The sequence below is a fragment of the Pipistrellus hanaki genome, assembly GCF_964339955.1.
Source record: "Pipistrellus hanaki genome assembly, chromosome: 13".
Taxonomy (NCBI): domain Eukaryota; kingdom Metazoa; phylum Chordata; class Mammalia; order Chiroptera; family Vespertilionidae; genus Pipistrellus; species Pipistrellus hanaki.
In genome coordinates, this window is record NC_140515.1 from 34,102,239 (window position 1) to 34,121,967 (window position 19,729).

Sequence of the window (19,729 nt, forward strand, 5' to 3'; positions counted from 1 at the left end):
TGCTACTATGTATAGTCACATCTCTTTAAATGGAAAAATACTTTCATTTACCTTTGAGTAGGTTCTTAGGAGTAGAATTGCTGGTTTGTATGCTAAATGTATGTTTAACTATTTTTAAAAAATTACTGTTTGTTTTCCAGTATGATTTACCCTTTTACATTCACACTGATGATATAGAAAGGTTCCAGATTCTCCACATCTTTGCCAGCTCTTGGTATTATTTGTCATTTGGAATTTATCTGTTCTAATAGATGTATAGCAGTATGCCATTAGTTTTTACATTTGTTGTTGTTGTTAATCCTCATCCGAGGATATTTTTCCATTGATTTTTAGGGGGAATGCAAGAGAGAGGGAAAGACAGAGAAACATCAATGTGAGAGAAACACATCAATTGGTTGCCTTCTGCATGAGCTCCTACTAGTACCTGGGCTGGGGAGGAGCCTGCCACCAAGGTATGTGCCCTTGACGGAATCAGACCCAGAACCCTTTGGCCCACAGGCTGACTGACGCTCGCTCTATCATCTGAGCCAAACCGGCTAGGATGGTTTTTGCTTTTCTTAATAAATTAAGCATATTTTTATGTGCTTATCAGAAATTTGTATGTATTCTGTCGTGAAATGTTTATTCAAGTCCTTTGCTCACTTTTAAAATTGAGTTTTCTTAAAATTGATTTGTTGAAAGTTTAATATATCATGTATAAGTCCTTCATTAGATATATGATTTATAAATATTTTTCCCCAGTCTGTAGATTATCTTTTCATTTTCTTAATAGTATCTTTTGAAGCACATTTAAATTTTGTGGAAATCAATTTTACAGTTTTTTTCCTTTTTGTGGATTGTGCATTTGATGTCACATCTAACACTTTGCCAAATTTTTCTGAGTTTTCTTCTGGGAGGTTTGCTTATACATTTAGGTATCTATGGTCCATTTTGAGTTAATATATGTGTATGTCGTGGGGCAAGGACTCATGGGTTTTGTTTTGTTTTTGAAATTAGATATCAAATTGCCCTATACATTATGTCGAAAATATTCCCTTTTCTCTATTGAGTTATCTGGGCACTCTTTTTTTTTTTTTTTTACATTAGTGAAAAGTTTAATGATTTATAATAACAAACAGGGCATTCCAGAGTCAAGTTTTTTTCTAAAGGCTGAGCTATACCACACTGCACCAATGGGGTGGCAGTGTTTCCAGTTTAAGGACTATTAGGTTGGGAGTGCCAGGCCCTGTGCTGAGTTTTAAATAAATGAATTCATTCAGTCCTCACAATTCTCCTATGAGGTTGGCATTGTTTCTGCCATTTACAGATGGCTTCTGAGAAGTCCAGGGACCTGTTTAAAGACACCCAATACTAGATGAAGAAGGCAGTGTGGGACCCAGGTTTATAAGACTCCAAAGTCTACTCTTTTTTTTTCCCTTGGGAATTTATTTTATTATTATTATTATTTTTTTTTACCTACTCTCCTTTTATTTTTTTAATAAATTTTTATTCATATTATTACAAATGTGTCCGTCCCCCCCCCCCCCCTTGCTCTCCTCCACCATATCTGGGCACTCTTGTCACACAAATCAATTTACCACAAATGCCAACTGATTTGGACTCTCTGGTCTGTTCCATTGATTTATATGCCTGTCCTTTTGCCATTACCACATTATCTTGATGTTTGTGGCTTTATGGAAATTTGGTAGTTTAAGTCCTCCAACTTTTTGTTCTTTTTCAAAATTGTTTTGGCTACCATAGGTCCTTTTTGATTCCATATGGATTTTAGAAGCTGTCAATTCTTTTTTAAAATAGCCATCTGGCATTCTTATAATTGATTGAATTTATAGATAAAGTTGTGGGAAATGCCAACTTATATGAAGCCTCTCTGTAACCTGGGCTTGTGCATCTTCAGATTTGTAAGAGCTGAAATGTTTGCCCTCCCCACTGGCCAGCCTCTGAGAAGTCACCTCCAATGATAATGCCTCTGGGCCTGTTCATCACTTGCTGCCCTAAATGCCCTCACAGCTGCGTCCAAGCCCCCCTACAGTAACACTGATGGAGCTGGGTGGCAGGGGAGAATTGGTAGCTCCAGACACGAACACCAAAGATTCCTACTGTCCTTACTTGAAATCCAGTAGTTTTTCTAACATAAATGGTTCTCAGATGGTTTTATGTCTTTGGCTGTGAAAATGATTTTTTGTCAAAAATTTTCAGGTTTCTAGTTGCTTCTAGTTAGAGGACTTGCTGATTGCCCTTGGCTATAGCTGGAAGAACTTTCTTTTTTATACTCTAGTCTTAAATTATGTAACGTGTATGAGAAAACAGGTGCTGCTGTGAGTTAATTACTAGCCATTTGTCCTGAATTGGGAACCAAGGAGCAGTTACTATTTTGAGGGGAGTAAGTGTGGAAATAATGACCCCTGATCTATAATAGTTGTTCTTCCCTTCCTGGCTCATAAATAGGCCATTTGCAATTTGGAGTGATAGCAAGTCTGGGGGATCACTTTTACTTTTATATTATATTCGTGTACCTAGGTTACTTGTGGTTTATGACCGTGGTCATTTTGTATTTTGTCAGAAGAATTTAACCAAGTATTTTGCGTTTTCTCCCCCTTTTAATACATTTAAATGTTTTTCATTGTTATTGTATTTTTATTTTCTGTAGGAAAATTTGAGTGTAGTACTACTCCTTTTTTGCTTTTAATAAATGGACGTCATTCTTTTTCATCATAAATACATTTTTGTTTTCTTAATTTATGATTAGTATGTATGTAATAAAATGTGTTGAAATTATATCTTTCTGTGAAGATGCCTTTGTATTAATTGATTAGTATCTTCAAACTATGTTTAATGAGGGCGGGGGTGGGGATGTCTCTTTTGCTCATATCTTTTTCTCATTGTCTAACACAAAATAAACAATATGGGTCCTGGCTGGGTAGCTCAGTTGGTTAGAGTGTTGTAATGATACATCAAAGGTTGTGGGTTGATCCCTGATCAGGGCACATATAAGAATTAACCAACAACTGTATAAATAAGTGGGATAGTAAGTCTCTCTTCCTTCATCTCTCTAAAATCACTAAAAATATAAATAAGTAACATGATTTTACTCAATATATTGTATTATCATGTAGCATTATTAGGTTGAGGTATAAGGATTTTGAGCCTAATTTGTGCTATTGGTGGCTGATCTTTATCTCTTTATAACAACTGAAAAGTATAAGTGGACCAAAACATACTGTTTGGGGAAGATTCTGGTTTGATATAAAGGAATAGGGAATATGGCATGAAAGTAAAGTTAGCTACTTTTCATTTCCTAGAAGATATACAAGATAGGCAAAAGTAGGTTTACAGTTTTTCTATGGAAATTTATACAATAATAAATAATACAAAAATAAACTCTGGTATATGCAGAACTACTTTTACCCCACTCTGTATTTTTTGTTATCTGGTCTGGTTGGTGAGTTTAACCAGTCTCAATTTTAATAGCTTGCTTAAAAATATCATCTTATTCAGTATATGAAATTGTAAATTTATTTTACTAAAATCTATGCTTTCCTTCCCCCTCTTAGGACATTTGCTACAAGATCCTATTGCACCCACCAACTCTACCTGCCAACACTATGTCTGCAAAACTTGTAAAGGCAAGAAAATGATGATGAAACCTTCATGTAGTTGGTGCAAAGACTATGAGCAGTTTGAGGAAAACAAGCAGTTAAGCATCCTAGTGAACTGCTACAAAAAACTATGTGAATATATAACACAGACTACATTGGCACGGGATATAATAGAAGCAGTCGACGGTTCTTCTGATATTTTGGCTTTGCTTAATGATGGATCATTGCTTTGTGAGGAGACAGAAAAACCCTCAGATTCATCCTTTACTTTGCCTTTGACACATTCCCCTTTACCTTCGACCTCAGAACCCACAACTGATCCTCAACCTAGTTTATCTCCAATATCTGAAAGTACCCTCAGCATTGCTATTGGCAGTTCTGTTATCAATGGTTTGCCTATTTATAATGGGCTTTCAATAGATAGATTTGGTATAAATATTCCTTCACCCGAACATTCAAATACGATTGATGTATGTAACACTGTTGACATAAAAACTGAAGATCTGTCTGACAGCTTGCCACCTGTCTGTGACACGGTAGCCACTGACTTATGCTCCACGGGCATTGATATCTGCAGTTTCAGTGAAGATATAAAACCTGGTGACTCTCTGTTACTGAGTGTTGAGGAAGTACTCCGCAGCCTAGAAACTGTTTCAAATACAGAGGTTTGTTGCCCTAATTTGCAGCCCAACTTGGAAGTATCCAGTGTATCCAATGGACCTTTTCTGCAGCTTTCTTCCCAGTCTCTTAGCCATAATGTTTTTATGTCCACCAGTCCTGCACTTCATGGGTTATCATGTACAGCAGCAACTCCAAAAGTAGCAAAATTGAATAGAAAACGATCCAGATCAGAAAGCGACAGTGAGAAAGTTCAGCCACTTCCAATTTCTACCATTATCCGAGGCCCAACATTGGGGGCATCTGCTCCTGTGACAGTGAAACGGGAGAGCAAAATTTCTCTTCAGCCTATAGCAACTGTACCCAATGGAGGCACAACACCTAAAATCAGCAAAACTGTACTTTTATCTACTAAAAGCATGAAAAAGAGTCATGACCATGGATCCAAGAAATCTCACTCTAAAACCAAGCCAGGTATTCTTAAAAAAGACAAGACAGTAAAGGAAAAGATTCCTAGTCATCATTTTATGCCAGGAAGTCCTACCAAGACTGTGTGTAAAAAACCCCAGGAAAAGAAAGGGTGTAAATGTGGGCGTGCTACTCAAAATCCAAGTGTTCTTACATGCCGCGGCCAACGCTGCCCTTGCTACTCTAACCGCAAAGCCTGCTTAGATTGTATATGTCGTGGCTGCCAAAACTCCTATATGGCCAACGGGGAGAAGAAGTTGGAGGCATTTGCTGTGCCAGAAAAGGCCTTGGAGCAGACCAGGCTCACTTTGGGCATTAATGTGACTAGCATTGCTGTGCGCAATGCTAGTACCAGCACCAGTGTAATTAATGTCACAGGGTCCCCAGTAACGACGTTTTTAGCTGCCAGTACGCATGATGATAAAAGTTTGGATGAAGCTATAGACATGAGATTCGACTGTTAAATCAGTGGGTCTTTAAACCTACCTCTGGTAGGGAAATAGCTACAGTTTAAGGCAGCTATGGTTTTGTTGGTTTAACTTGCCGGAGCTCCTGCATATAGATCACTTGTATCAAGTGTTTTCATTGCTAAGTTATATGTGTTAGTGTCGGGGAAATAGTTTGCAGATAACGGAGGAGTAACCCTACAACTATATGTCCTTAGTTCTTACAGAACCTCATAGTTTGAGAACAAATGCTGATGCAACTGATTTATACAAAATGAACTTTGGCAAGGAAGATAACATTAACCTCATTATTTATGGTCATGCTTTGTGCGTAATCAAAGTTTATGATTAAATGTAAGGAAGTGGTATCTAGTCAGTCCATAAAGATTGTGCTAAGTTTCTGTGAAATGTAGCCATTGTTTGTTCAGGAGACTCAGTGCTTGCCATCTTCAGATGCCATTGATGTTTCTCCTGTTGAAAAGCTCATGTGTCCAGCTCAATCTATATGCTGACAATACCATTTCTGATCATGAAAATTGGCTACTGGTGTATGTAGCAGTTCTTAAATCAGCAGTATTATGAAAGAAAATTTGCCCCTCATTAGAATGTTGAAGAAATCTGTCTTTTAAAGGTGAACAAACTGAAATTCTGTCAGACTGCCCATTTTTAGTTATTTATGCTACCGAACTTTTCTGAGTTGAGCTTTTTTAGTGACGTCTGACTTATTTCTAGGGAAAAAATTCTTGATCCTTTCTTCACTGTGCACATTGTTCTAATTAGATAAATGAAGTGGAGAAGAGCAGTTTTATTCTGAAGCTGATTGAGTTTAAACTATAGTATGTGACAATTAAAAATATATAAAAGCTTTATTTAGAAATTGGGATGTATTTAAAATAATTTTGGAATAATGCCCCCAAATGTCTCCAGATTTTTGCATTATACTTATGCTATTGGTCACTTTGATTTTTTTGTTTCCTTGAATAGTTTGCCACAGACTATTTTAATACGCTTTTTTTTTTTTTTTTTTTTGGGTGCTATTTGTTATGAAGGCTTCCATATAGAGGCCTAATAAAAATGCCTTTTTTAATGAAGCCTCCGCATTTAGGTAGGTTTGAAGCTAGGATGGTTTTCTTTAGAATGCTCTTTTGCATGTAAAGCACAAACTATGTTTCAGTTTAAATGCACTTCTTCCCTTTAATTTTTATGGGGAAGACAAGTAAGTCACAAACATTCTGTTGAAGGGAAGTCTGGTCAGTTGCTTGAAAGAGCACAGCCCAAATAAAACAAGGACTGACTAGGTTGTAAAGAAACGACCTTATGATTTAAAAGAAGAGTTGCTGCTTTGACAGTGCTTAAAGAAAAATACTGCTGGAAAACTTACAATTTTTACGTTCACCATCTCTCGTGAGATCTGACATATGCTGAAGTTATGTTTTGATTTGGCACACAGCATGTTCAAATGATGGTTACTCACCTAGGACAAGACATGGAGAAGAAACCTTGGACACAGAGCAGATGACACCTCCTTCTGTTTTGTAGTGTATCTTGGTGTCATTTTCTGTGAATGTGGTCAGGTAGAGTTGTTTTTCTTGTTGGGCTTTTTTTTTTTTTTTTTTTTTTTTTTTTGTCTCTTGGTGGGGTGGGGGTGGGCTAAAGCCATAGGAAGAAAAATGTGATGTATGTGTCCAGTATGTACTATTTTGTTTTGTTTTGCAAGAAGAGTTGAACTATTTTTGATAACAAGAGTAAATGGTGGAAAAATGCTTCTTAGTTGTCTTGTCTTTATTTGCTTTCCAAGTTTTGGAATTTTATTTAATTCCTCTTAAGTGTTAGCAGTGTCTCATGAAACATGTATTTGCTTAAAGTATGTAACAGTTTTGTGTTGATTCCAGATGCCCTGCTATATATATAAACTTGTAAATCTGTTCTTTATTCATTAATGATCACTGCAAAATTGACTAGAAATGAGATTGTACCACATGGATGATTAGGATATATTTTGCAAATCTCCCACCCTTCCTAATATTATGATCTTAAAAGTCATAGAGTACCTTATTGTTTCCCAAGTTTGATAATCTTAGTTTTATGTTTTTTGATGCATGGGAGGTTGGCAATATAGAAAAAATGGGAGACATTAGTATGTGAGGGCCTTGATTGTTATGTAATATTGCCAATGATGAATTCAGGTTGTTTTTAGCACAAGTTTCTCTTTTTTATGCTGGTATTCACACTGCCACATTTTGGAAACCTGTATTACACCTTAAATCTATCAATAAATGTTAGTTTTCTAATTCTATGTTGTAGAATACTGAAAAGTTTGGGATTCCATGCTCTGAATGGCCTATATTATATACATTTGGGGAAGTAATTGAAACAGTGCCTTGATTTTTACATTGTTTTCCTTTATACCATGAGTTATGGTTAACTAGGGATGATTAAGAAATTACTACTGAAGTAACTGGATTTACTTCTTCAGGATTTGATACTACCAAAATAATAACAGCATTTAATATGACATGTTTTCACTTGTTCTTTTGAGTCTTTGTTATTAACACAAATGATCAAATGATCTTTCATCTTAGGTTATGAAAATTTTAGAACTGAGAGTTTATCCCTTTGTTAAGTTTCATTAAGTGTACATTTTCATGCTCAGGTGTAAAGGTAAGGATTCCTTTTATTTTACTGTTTTAGTTTGCTTAAAACAACTCTGCAGTGACCTTGTGGGAGAAAAGTAAGTTTTACAACATAAGAAAAATAAAATTTCCTTCTCCATATCATAGGTAACAAATATAAAATGCTTTAAAAAATACTAAATTCAGCCGGGACCGGTTTGGCTCAGTGGTAGAGCGTCGGCCTGCGGACTGAAAGGTCCCGGGTTCGATTCCAGTCAAGGGCATGTACTGTGGTTGCGGGCACATCCCCAGTAGGGGGTGTGCAAGAGGCAGCTAATCGATGATTCTCTCTCATTGATGTTTCTAACTCTCTATCCCTCTCTCCTCCTCTCTGTGAAAAATCAATAAAAATTTATTTAAAAAAAAAATACTAAATTCAAATTATGGTTATCGGAATCTAACACTTGGATGGTATTTAAACTTTTCTCCCTCCCTTTAATAATGTTTTAAAAAAGTGTGTGTGTGTGTGTGTGTATACATAAATAATTTCAGAGAGGAAGAGAGACAACTGAGAGAGAATCATTGATTGGCTGCCTTCTGTATCCCCCCCCTGGGGATCAAGCCTATAATCCGGGAGCTGCCTTTTGTTTGGTTCCTGGGTCTACACTCAACAGCTGAGCAACACAGGCCGGATTCTCCCTCCTTTAAAAAAAATATTTTTAGGTACCTAAATAATCAATTATGTATTCTTTTAAAAAGAATGTATTATATATAAGACTAAAGTTCTCTTTGATCCCTGTGAAACTCTCATCCCCAAACCCTGTTCCTTCCGGTCCCTCAGAGGAAATCACTTCTCATTTTGAGGTGTTATCTTTACAGATCTTTATCGCTTCTCAGGGGACTCAAAAAAGTTATTCTCTTTGAAACTCAAGCTTGTTTGCAATGTTACTCAGACATAAAAATGAAGTCAAGTGTGATTAAAAGTACAAGCGTGTAGTGATTATCTTAGTGAGTGGGATTCATATTTGACAACTTGTCTTTATTTAGTTTTTGAAAAAGGGAAAAATAAAACAAAAGCCATGCAGACTTCTCTATCCAAACACACCTTAACATTTCCAAAAGTTGAGCAAAAGACTTTCCTCATTTAATCAGTATAGAGTTTTATAAACACTTTGAACAGTATACAATGACATAGATAAGGTGCAGGGAAAATACATAGAATTTTATTAGTTTGATTACTTTGGTAACATGTTATGCTAAGAAACTCATTTTTTCATTGACTAGCATTAGGATTATGATAAACCTCAATTGAAACTTTTATCATGGAGACTGAGATAATGTAACTTGAAATTTTCAGTTGGGCAGTAATGATTATATGCAGCATGATCTTTAATCAGAAAATCAAATATATACTATCTTAGTTTCTCAAATTCACATTTCTTCTATTCAACTCTAAGAAAGGAGTACAGTGAAACACATTCTTATGTCTGAAAATGTGATACTTCGGGTAACCTAAATTAAAATAGTCTTATCTTAGATGGAATGATATTGGTAGCTTGCTTTTATAATTACAGACTTTTTGAAATCAAATAATGACCAAAGTGAAAGGATGAGGACTTTAGTAAGAAACAAGGGAAAAATGTAAAGCCAAGTTAAAAAAAAAAAATCAAATATATGGAAATTGGGATTTATTTTTACTTTTTGCTGAGTCTTAGAAATAATTTAGGTCATTATGGATAATAAAACCTTTAAATTTTCTGGCTTCTAAAAAAAAAAGTAATTGCTTTCCTGGTAAAGGATAGATGATAAATTTTATGTGTCACATAAATATTTTTAATCCTACTTATCAGTATGTTTAGGTTATTGCATATAGCGTTTCCTCCAAATAGTCACTTTTAAGCTTTTGCTTATTTTTTTTAATATATATTATTGCTTTTTTTTTTTTTTTTTACAGAGAAGGAGATGAATAGAGTTAGAAACATCGATGAGAGAGAAACATCGATCAGCCGCCTCCTGCACACCCCCTACTGGTGATGTGCCCGCAACCAAGGTATATGCCCTTAACCAGGATCTGGGACCTTTCAGTCCGCAGGCTGATGCTCTATCCACTGAGTCAAACCGGTCAGGGCTAAGCTTTTACTTCTTAGTGAATTATTAGATACTAGGTTTTAATTGTTACCATGTTCTCTTAATAGTTAAATGGAAGATCAGTTCTGATCATGGAGATAAAATAACAGGAAACAGTATATTGACAAGGATTGCTATTACACCAGTTGATAGTATGCTTCCTAATTTTCCTTTTCTCCACTTTTTGTTTACCACAACTCAAATGTTTATTTCATTATTTAGCCTTAACACCAGGTTGAGGTGAGAAGGAAAGATATTTTGACATTAAGGACTTTGGGTTAAAACAAAAAATAATAGGAGAAAAGTTAATGACTTTCACAGAGATGAATATTTAAAAAGTTTGGGGTGTTTTTTTTGTTTGTTTCTTTTACTTACACTGTCTGAAATTTCCATCCTTTTTATAGTTTATTTTTAATTTTATCTTCAAGGTTATCACAGGATTTGGCTGCATCCTGACTTGCTCAAAAATGTTGATTTTCATAATGAAAACATCTGACCACTATAGTTCATGAAATAGCTTTCTTTTTTGGGTGGCATCACTGTTTTCCTCTATTTCTGTGATAAATATTGAAGTGGATGAAATATTTGGAATAGTAGTTTCAACATGAAGGAATAATGTTTAGATTGAGGCTTTACTGTGTTAGTCTGAAATTAAATCATGAACGGAATATGTCTAGTTAAGAGTTTTCATATATCATTAAGTCTTCAAGAAGGCCTTTTGATAGGAAGTGTAGATGGGGTGTAAGCTAATTTAGAGAGTAATCATTCAATTTTCTACAAATAGTGGATGAGTTAAGAGGAAACTTTTTTTTTCTTCAAGTATGAGTCAAATTCTGTACTCATTTTTATGTAAGAAGTTTTTTTCTATAGATTTTACTTAAGACCCACAGTCAAGATGGGGAAGGTATTATTCAGAGCTTGCCAGCGAAGTTGGAAGGCCCAGTGGTTACAATACCTGAGGATGTAAAGTGACTAGCAGTTTGGCAGATCATTGTGAAATAATACATTAAACCAAGTAAGTTCAAGGTCTTTGAACTCCAGTACACACATAATTAAAGGAAGTCTCTGAGATGTTTTGGCAGTGCTTTTATTACCAGGGCTAATTCAGTTCTGGAAGCCCTTAATGCTTTTTCAAGTTCCAGAATTTTTTGACTCAAGTTTTCTGCAAGTGAAAGTTTCTTCTGGGCTCCACAGGAACTCTGAGGGGCCTCAGGGATGCTGGACAATAGATGCAACTCCTTCCTTCCTTTGTGCAGAGAACTGTGCTTGACACTGTCCCCAAGAGATCCTTGGTACATTCAGGGTGAAGAGTGCTGGTTCACAGACTTTGGAAGGTGATGTATATCATCGTAATTGCTTATAAGGAAATCTCTGTAAGAGGTTTGAGGCAAACTGGAGGAGTCTTCCAAATTGAGTGTATATATTCAGACCTATTGCTTAAAAATGTTTTACAGTTCCCAGTGCCGATACACACTTGCAGAAATCAAAGCCTTTAAAAAGCAGTTTGCAAACGAAAGCATCTCTTCACAAGGAAAAAAAAAAAGCATTTAAAATACATATCTCCTTTTCATTATAGATATTGGCAGCTATTCTTCATCCACTGACTGAAGCTTTCCACATTTCTCTGAAAGGCTTGAGGTTGCTATTTTATTGCCTGTGTTTCCAATTTCAGAGGGAGAGGCAGGTTCCTCTGTTTCATAATCTTCAAAAGAACTGAAAGAAACAGCAAAAGTGGTATTTTTAAAGAAAGTGGGTAGAAGTCAGTATTGTAAACTAGAGACTGAGGACCAGCTTGTAAAAGCTGTTAAATAGCAACTATAAACAACTTCAACCCTGGTGAAGACAATGTTCTAGAACAGAAAATACGGTCTTTAAAGCCCAAGTTCATGTTAGAATTTGTTGAAAATGTGCTGTATCAAGGTTTCTCACCCTGATTGTGTGGCTCAGTTGGAGTATCATCCCATATATCAGTTGTAGATTCAATTCACAGGGCAGATACCTAGGTTGTGGGTTCAATCCTCAGTTGGAGATCCAACTGATGGATGTTTTTCTCCTCTCAAAAAATAACATATCCTTGTGTGAGGATTAAAGAAAAAAAAATAAAAAAAGGTTTCCTTAGGAGCCTTGGTAGGAATGAGTGTTCTGTCCAGCTAGGTTAGGGAAAGTCTGAGGTCCATGAAGTCTGAGCTTTACATGAATGCTTTCCATGCAGAGTAGGAAATTTTCTTAACTCACAATGCTTATAGCTCCCATGGCTTGCAAGAAGTACATTAGTTGTGCAAGTGTGTATATGGAATAGATTGAAGCCATTCTTTGTAGAACTCCATAACATTCCCTCTGCAAACTCCCCTTTTAGTGATTACCCCCCCCCCACCTTTTCCATATCCCCCAGGCTACCCCTGAGGGTGGCTTTAGGCAGTTATGACAAATATTTTCTCTCTTGGCGGTAATGGCTGCTCGAACCATTAAATTGATAAATATTTTCAGGTGAAAAATACACATGATCAATGAGCAAAGTCTCATAGTACTTGGCATAACTGGCTTTTACTCTCTGCATGGACTTTTCATAACATTTGTGCAGAAATTTCTGTACTTAATATAGCCCTTCTGTTTAAAAAAAAAAAAAAAAAAAGTACTAAGGCTGACTAATGAGGGAAAATATGCGGAGGCAGGTATACCCCCTTAGGTGGCACCTGCTCAACTTCCTAAAAAATTTTTGAAAAGGCTTAAGAAAAAAAAAAATGCTATTTGATCTTTGGAAAACTCCCTGAGTATTGGTTTTTGATCCTATCAAAAGTTATTTTTAAAAATTATTTACAACTTGGTCATATTGCAAAAATACTCCATTACATACTTAATTTGTTTCCACCCCTCCTCACTTCCCACAATGCTGGATGAGGAGGACAAAAACATGGGAAGTGAAGTAGAGTTGATGGTAGAGACTCCATTTCTGGGGATGCAATTCTCAAAAGTTAATTCTAGCAATGCAGTGTTAGACCTGTGGCTGCTGCTGTCTGTGAGCTCTTAATTTCTTAAACACCTCAGTGCAGATTTGGGAGTAAGAGTTGAGTCTGACCTGAGGCTCATTCAAGTAAATATTTGAGCTCCTGTTGCTAAACATGAGCCAAGTGCTAGAAATACAAATGGTGAAAAAGACTGAAGCAATGCCTGCCTTACGGTCAAATGGAGGCCATCTGTAATAGTGGCTAAGTGGTTTAGCTTTAGAGCATGGACTTTGGAGGTTCCAATTTTAGTTTGAACACTTACTGTGACTTTTGGGTATGTTGCTTAACCCCTCTGCATCAGTTTCCTCAGTTAATGAAATAACAGCAGTTCCTATCTATCATAAGATCTGAGTGAAGATTGGGTGAGAGGGCCTATAAATTATAAGTTCTTGGAAAATATCAAGTATTATTCTAAAGATTCAGAAGTGCTAGGATGGTGGCACAATCCTATATTGAGGGCAGGGTCACAAATTTTTTGTGTATGTCATTCATGAATAAAAGTTTTATAAAAATACCTACTTCTCCCCACTATAGCCTCATACCAAAAATGTGATTTCTATCAATGGATTATGTATTTTTAAATATTTTTTATTGATTTCAGAGAGGAAGAGAGTGGGATAGAAACATCAAAGATGAGAGAGAATCATCGATTGGCTGCCTACTAGGGTTGAGCCTGCAAACTGGGCATGTGTCCTGACAGGGAATCAAACCATGACCTCCTGGTTCATGGGTCGGCAATCAAACACTGAGCCACACGGGCTGGGTTCTAGCAATGGATCTGATCCAGTGTAGCACATGGAGATATTCCAATGCCCTGAAGGTTGGTTATACTGGAATGTTACCATTTCTTTTGCATTTTCAAGGCACCAAGAGCAGTACTAGCACAGCAACATGGGAGGAATCTCATGGATTGAGAGAGCTCATTCAGAACCTATTGTTAGTGTCCTGGAGACTCCTCTTACTCTAACTCAGTGGTTCTCAACTGGGAGTGGTTCCCTCCCCTCACCCTCAGGGGACATTTGGCAATATCTGGAGATATCTGATTGTCACAATGGGGTGATCCTACTGGCATCTAGTGGGAAGAGGCCAGGGATGCTGCTAAACATCTTACAATGTGCCAGATGCCTCAGAACAGAATTACTCAGCTTAAAACATCAGTGCTGCTGTTGATAAACCCTGAACTAACTTGCGCCTTCAGTGTCAGTGCATCTCAGGTTCTGGACTAAGCTTTTTTCCTTCTAAATACTTTCTGATAATCAGCCTTTGTCATGGCTTGTTCACCTATGGCTTCTAAATGTACATGTCCAGCCTCAGCCTCTTCGTAAGCTGGAAACCACCATGTATGTCTCTTCTGGTATGAGAGCTTATACAAACCTGAACTTAATCCTTCTTACACTCCTACCCACTCCAAGCCAGAAACCTAGTCATCCCAAATTCCTCTTCGCTCTTTCTGTCTCCTCCCTTCTTCAAATCCAGTCAATCTTTCCTACCACTTTCAATATCACACAGATATAGTCCTGCCTTTTCTTCTCCATTATCATTGGTTTTTTTCAGGGCACTATACTTTCAAACTTGGATTACTGCAATAGTTTTCTAATAATAGTCTTCCGGCTTTCACACTTGCCATAAATCTTTTGCTACAGCCATATTAGGCTATTTACTCTGTCAGAATGGGTTATGGTCTGGGACCTAATGCTACCGTGCATGTTTTTCAGTGTCCTGCAGTGCCTTCCCCTCTTTGGTTTACTTGTGCTAATTTTAAAATCTGAGTTTTATTATCCCTGATTCCCAGTACCTGAGCTACACCATTATTTAGATACCTGTAATGGCTTCCATATTTGTTTCCCTGATTCTATTCTTGCACCTCTACCAATCTAGCAGAGTAATTTTCAAAATATGTAAGGGGTTTACATTAGTCCTTGTTAAGCTCTTTCAGTAGTTCCCCTAATTTTTCCAGCCACATTTCCTTCTGTTGCTCACTATACCTCAGCAACACTGGCCTATTAAAGTGTTCTTAATACAGTTTGTGTCTTGCCTCAGAGCCACTGTATATCTTTTTCCCTCTGCCTAGGACATTTATGCTCCCTGTTTTTTGCACAACTGTTTAACTTTCTCATCATCTCCTCTGAAATTCTTCCCTCAGCACCCTTTCCATGGTTGTTTCACCCTATCTGTTTCATTCATAACTGTATAATCAAATAGCTGTCTTCACCACTGGACTGTAAAGTGTGCATTTTGTAACTCATCAATTTCCTTGGGCTATAGTGCAATTCCTGGCACTGGCGGCTTAAAATAAATTGTTGAATGAATTGTGATGTCCTAATGCTCTTATGAAATATGTCAAGTTGTTGGAGAAGCCTAGAGTCATAAAATGGTGACGGTGCAGAGGTGATCTTGAAGTCACTAAAGTCAGAACTAGAAGAGCCTTAATCTTTATCCTGCTCCCCAGGAATTCTTGGGGGAGAGAGTTAGTTTCCTGCTAAATGACCTCTTTCAGGTTTATTGGTAGGTCACTGGGATTCCTCCAAGTTCCAATTAAGATAACTTTATGAAGTATTCTGTTAATTTAATCATTTTTAATGAGTAAAGCATTAAAAAGAATAAAGAATTCACAGGCTTCACAATAGTTCACTGGAAATCCTAGTTGTCATATTCAGCACAAATTCTTTAACTTAGTATAAATATAGTATTGTTAACATAAGGGAAAACAATGGTTCATACTTGTAATTTTTTGCTAGCAATAAGTGCATTTAGAAACCTGTTTTTCAAAGTTTTCCCTTTCAGATGAGCAATTTTCTGGGAAAACATAACAGCTGGAAAGAGCAGAAATAATGACTGGCTCTATGTGGTCTGACATAGGATTTGTATGCAGTCCAGTTATTGTCTAAGAGTTATAGTTTGATTCTAATTTTGGGATTCTGGTTCTTTACAGGGGCAAAGAGATAGGATAGTTGAGTTAGGGCTTGTCTGAGGAAATCAAACACGGTAGCTATAAGCATAGAATACAATTTTAAGTAGATCTCTAACATGGAGTCTATAATGCTTTAGAAATAGTAGATGAATTTTACCTTATACTTTTAAATTAAAAACAGTCACTGATTTAAGGTGGATTAGCGGAAATACTTGGCAAGTTGGATATTTGGTTAATGAATTTCCCTGCTGCCCCTTTCAATGACTAGGGAATTTTTTATTTTAACTCTTGTTAAAGTTTCCTAATGTGTACCACTCATTTTCCTGCCTTAGAAAGTTGATATCACTTCATTTTTGATAGCTGAGGATCTCTTATGGTTCCCAGGTTCACCCTCTTTTTATTTTGAATGTAGACAGTCAAATGCAAGTTTAAATATGATCTAATTATGAACTTGAAGGGAGTGATTGGGTTTCATTCATTTCTGTTATAAACCACTGCCTGGCCTAGAGTGGGTACCAGTGAATATCTACTGAAATAAATTAAAATTGGGCTTTGACTTGTTGAATGCAGAAAAAATGAAAACATATTAAGAACTTAGGGTTCATATAAAGGCTATTTACTGAACATTATGAAAAAATGATTCAGAACTATTCTACTTTGGCATATTAATTTGTTATTCCTTCTTTTTCTCTTCCCAGGCCAAATATACACATAAAATGCTTTCACCTTCCTCCTCTGCCCCCAGTATCCCTGCTCCTCTGCTGAATTCTCCCACTTCACTGAGGACAGTCAGGCTCCATACAACCCCTGCTCCAGACTTGACTTTCACTAGCTACATTCTGGAAGATTGCTCTGGTGGGTTTTTGGCTGGCCTTCTTTGCCTATAGCACCTTATTTTCCAGTATTAATGGAAGTAAATGTGGAAGTCTTACAAAGAGTAATTCTATGTAGTCTACCTTTAATATAAAGGAAAAATCCACTTTTAAAAATTAGAAAACAGTTCTAAACTTCCTAAATGTCCAATAAGAGAAATGGGTGAGTTATTGCTTGAGTGTATCCTGAAGCACTGACAGTCATGTTTATGAAAACACATCTGCGAGGCTCTTCCACATCCCTAACCGTCTGCCAGGTGCTGGGATCACAAAATGAATAAAACAAAGGTTCTTTGCCCTGGAGGAGCCCATGTTCTGATGGAAAGGCAAGTAACATTAAATGGCAGAAAGAAATATACCAAAGTGTAAATAATGGTTATCTCTAGATGACTGAACCACGAATGACTTTAACCTCTACATTTTCCATTTTTTTTTCCCCCAGCAGCAAACCTGTATTTCTCTACTAATTAGATGAAGACTCTCAGAATAAAAAGAATTACATTAATCTAGTCAGGGGTCTTCAAACTACGGCCCGCGGGCCACATGCAGCCCCCAGGGGAGTCTGATCCTGCCCGCCAGGTTTTTTGGGCAGTGAGCGCAGCCAAGGTGTTACAGTAGGAATTAGTAGTTCATATAGTCCGGCCCTCCAGCTCTCTGAGGGACCGTGATCTGGCCCCCACTTTAAAAAGTTTGAGGACCCCTGATAGGTTAATAAAAGGTAAAACTGTTTGGTGAAATTCCAGAATATCTTACAAGAAAGTATTTTTAAGATAATATAAAAACCTCAACTAAATATCTGAAATAATCAAGTACGTATTAGTCAAATTGGCAGAAAGGCTTGTGTCTGATATTGCAGATCTCAGTTTCTTAAGATAGCAACATGGAGGACCCTTTAGCCTGCTTTATATCATTTTTAATTACTTTATTGCGGAAATCCTAAAAATGTTAATGATAAATTTGGTGTCATAACCTGTTATCTTCATATAGGTGATACATTTAGTTGAAAAAATTTATATAACTGGTACCCTGTCTTTCTGGTTTTCCCTATGACCATTAGCTTAGCTGAATTTATACAAATTCTGTTGTATGCTTTGATCATGTGGTGCTGGATGTAACGATCACAATGCCTGCATTCTCATACCAGTGGAAACCTTTGGCACTCTTTCGCCTCATTGAAATCTGGAGTTATTAACAGGTTAGTTATTGGAGACATGACCTAAGCACCAGCCTTGAATTGTGAAGTACACTTGGCACAAGGCTACCTATGACTTGATAGGTGATAAAGTAGATGGAGAATTTCAAGTTGTTTTTGGAGGGTCAAGTCATCAAAACTCCTGCAGTTTTCCTTGTAGAAGGGCAGCTGCTGGATTACTGCTGCCTCCAGTGCCACTCAGTAAACATCTGCTGAGGGGCTTCCACATCCCTAACCGTCTGCCAGTTGCTGGGATCACAAAATGAATAAAACAAAGGTTCTTTGCCCTGGAGGAACCGGTGTTCTGAAGGAAAGACAAATAGCTCTATTCCCTCCCTTATCCCCGCCCCCCACACCCCCCCCAACATTTGTATGCCAGACACTGTTATACTTTATACATTATCTCTAGTTCTCAGTATAATCCTGTTGTTCCTGCATTGGATATTTATTGTGCCAACTATGTGCCATGATCTGTGCTCTGGGAATGAGGGGAACAAGGTAGGTAGTGGAATGCTAATGCTACAGCTGATTAAATTCTAGTTCAGCAGGGTTATGCAGTGTGGACAAGATCATAGAAGTCGTAGTTGTAATTATTTATTGGTTAAGTAGACACTATGCCTAAGGGTATAATATAAAGATAGTATAATTAATAGAGTGGGACACAAGTAGATTTACAGTTGTATGTGAAACACAGAGTTTATTCTTTTATTTATTAATTTTCATATGAAAAACTGTAAGCCTACTTTTGTCCCACCCTGTACATTGTCTTATTTAATCCTTAAAATAGTTTGGTATGGCAGGTGGTATCCTCATTGTCGTATAGGGGATGTTGAGACTTGGATGCTTGGGATCACATAGCTAGTAAGTGATATGGCAAGGATTTGAATTTATTGGGTGTGTCTACCTCCAAATTCTGTGCTCTTATCCATGATGTTATATTGCATCTCTTCCCTTGCAGGGGCAGTAATAGTAATAGATACTATTTATCAGGTATCTACTACGTGCCAGGTGTTTATGTATATTATCTAAGAGTCTCACAACCACCTAGGAAGGTAGTTGCTGGTGTCTTCTGAAACTGAGCCTCAGGAGTCAGGTAACTTGCCCAGCTGGTGAGTGGTAGGTAGAACCAGATCTGTCTGGCTCCTAAGCCTCTGCTCTTTCCATGGAACTGCCATTCGTACTCCCTTTCTAATATTTGAATCTGATAATTTCTGTTTGCAGACTCACTCTGATTTCTTTGTAATTCCTCTTATGATGAAGCTCTAGATGGTGTAGCCTTGGCATTCTGGTTCTGGTCTTGCTTTTGAACCATGTCAGCCAGCTATTAACAACTGTAAACAGGCCTTTTCCTCTGTTGCCATCCTAGTGCTCATTCTACAAGCTGTGGAATTGTAAGAGTCCTCCTCTCCCCTGGGATTCATCACCTACATAGGCGCTGTGTGAGCCTTATCTCCCATAACATGAGAAGGGGCTGGCCAGCAGAAGCCTCTCATATGCGTGGGTTGAATTTCGCTGCAGCTGGTCTCTACATTTCCTCTCATGACCCCTCACCTGTACTTCTGTCTGCATCCCTTTGCTTCACCTCTCCCCTCTCCACACATGGGCACTTTTTCTGAGCACTACCACAGCTAGAAAACACTTTAGCTTGTGCCAAGTTATTTATGCTCTTAAACTGCCATTAGTTTCTCTTCCTTTCAGACTAATTAATAAGCTTTTAAGTGTTTAGGCCTGCTATCTCTATTTTATCCCTCCTTTAAAGCAGATTACAAAACAATATGTAGTATAAATTCCATTTCTGTAAAAAAATTACAATTTGCACAGAAATGTCTAGAAAGATATACTCCTAAATGAAAAGACAGGCTGTCTCTGAGTGGTAGATTAA

The 19,729-nt window shown here is 37.1% G+C and overlaps 2 protein-coding genes across 4 annotated transcripts in view; one reads left to right on the forward strand and one right to left on the reverse strand.

The window, feature by feature from the left end:
- Window positions 1-7,420, forward strand: part of MSL2 (MSL complex subunit 2) — a 29,970-nt gene extending 22,550 nt beyond the window's left edge. Inside the window, exon 2 of the mRNA XM_084901784.1 lies at window positions 3,552-7,420. Coding sequence (XP_084757910.1) covers window positions 3,552-5,146 — 1,595 coding nt within the window. The 3' untranslated portion in view covers window positions 5,147-7,420. The remainder of the gene's footprint in view (window positions 1-3,551) is intronic.
- Window positions 7,421-8,753: 1,333 nt separating this feature from the next.
- PPP2R3A (protein phosphatase 2 regulatory subunit B''alpha) overlaps window positions 8,754-19,729 on the reverse strand; it is a 99,858-nt gene continuing 88,882 nt past the window's right edge. For all 3 annotated transcript variants that reach the window (XM_084901762.1, XM_084901761.1, XM_084901763.1), the window contains one exon: window positions 8,754-11,580. In XM_084901762.1, the coding sequence (XP_084757888.1) occupies window positions 11,454-11,580 (127 nt within the window). In that variant the 3' untranslated portion in view covers window positions 8,754-11,453. The remainder of the gene's footprint in view (window positions 11,581-19,729) is intronic.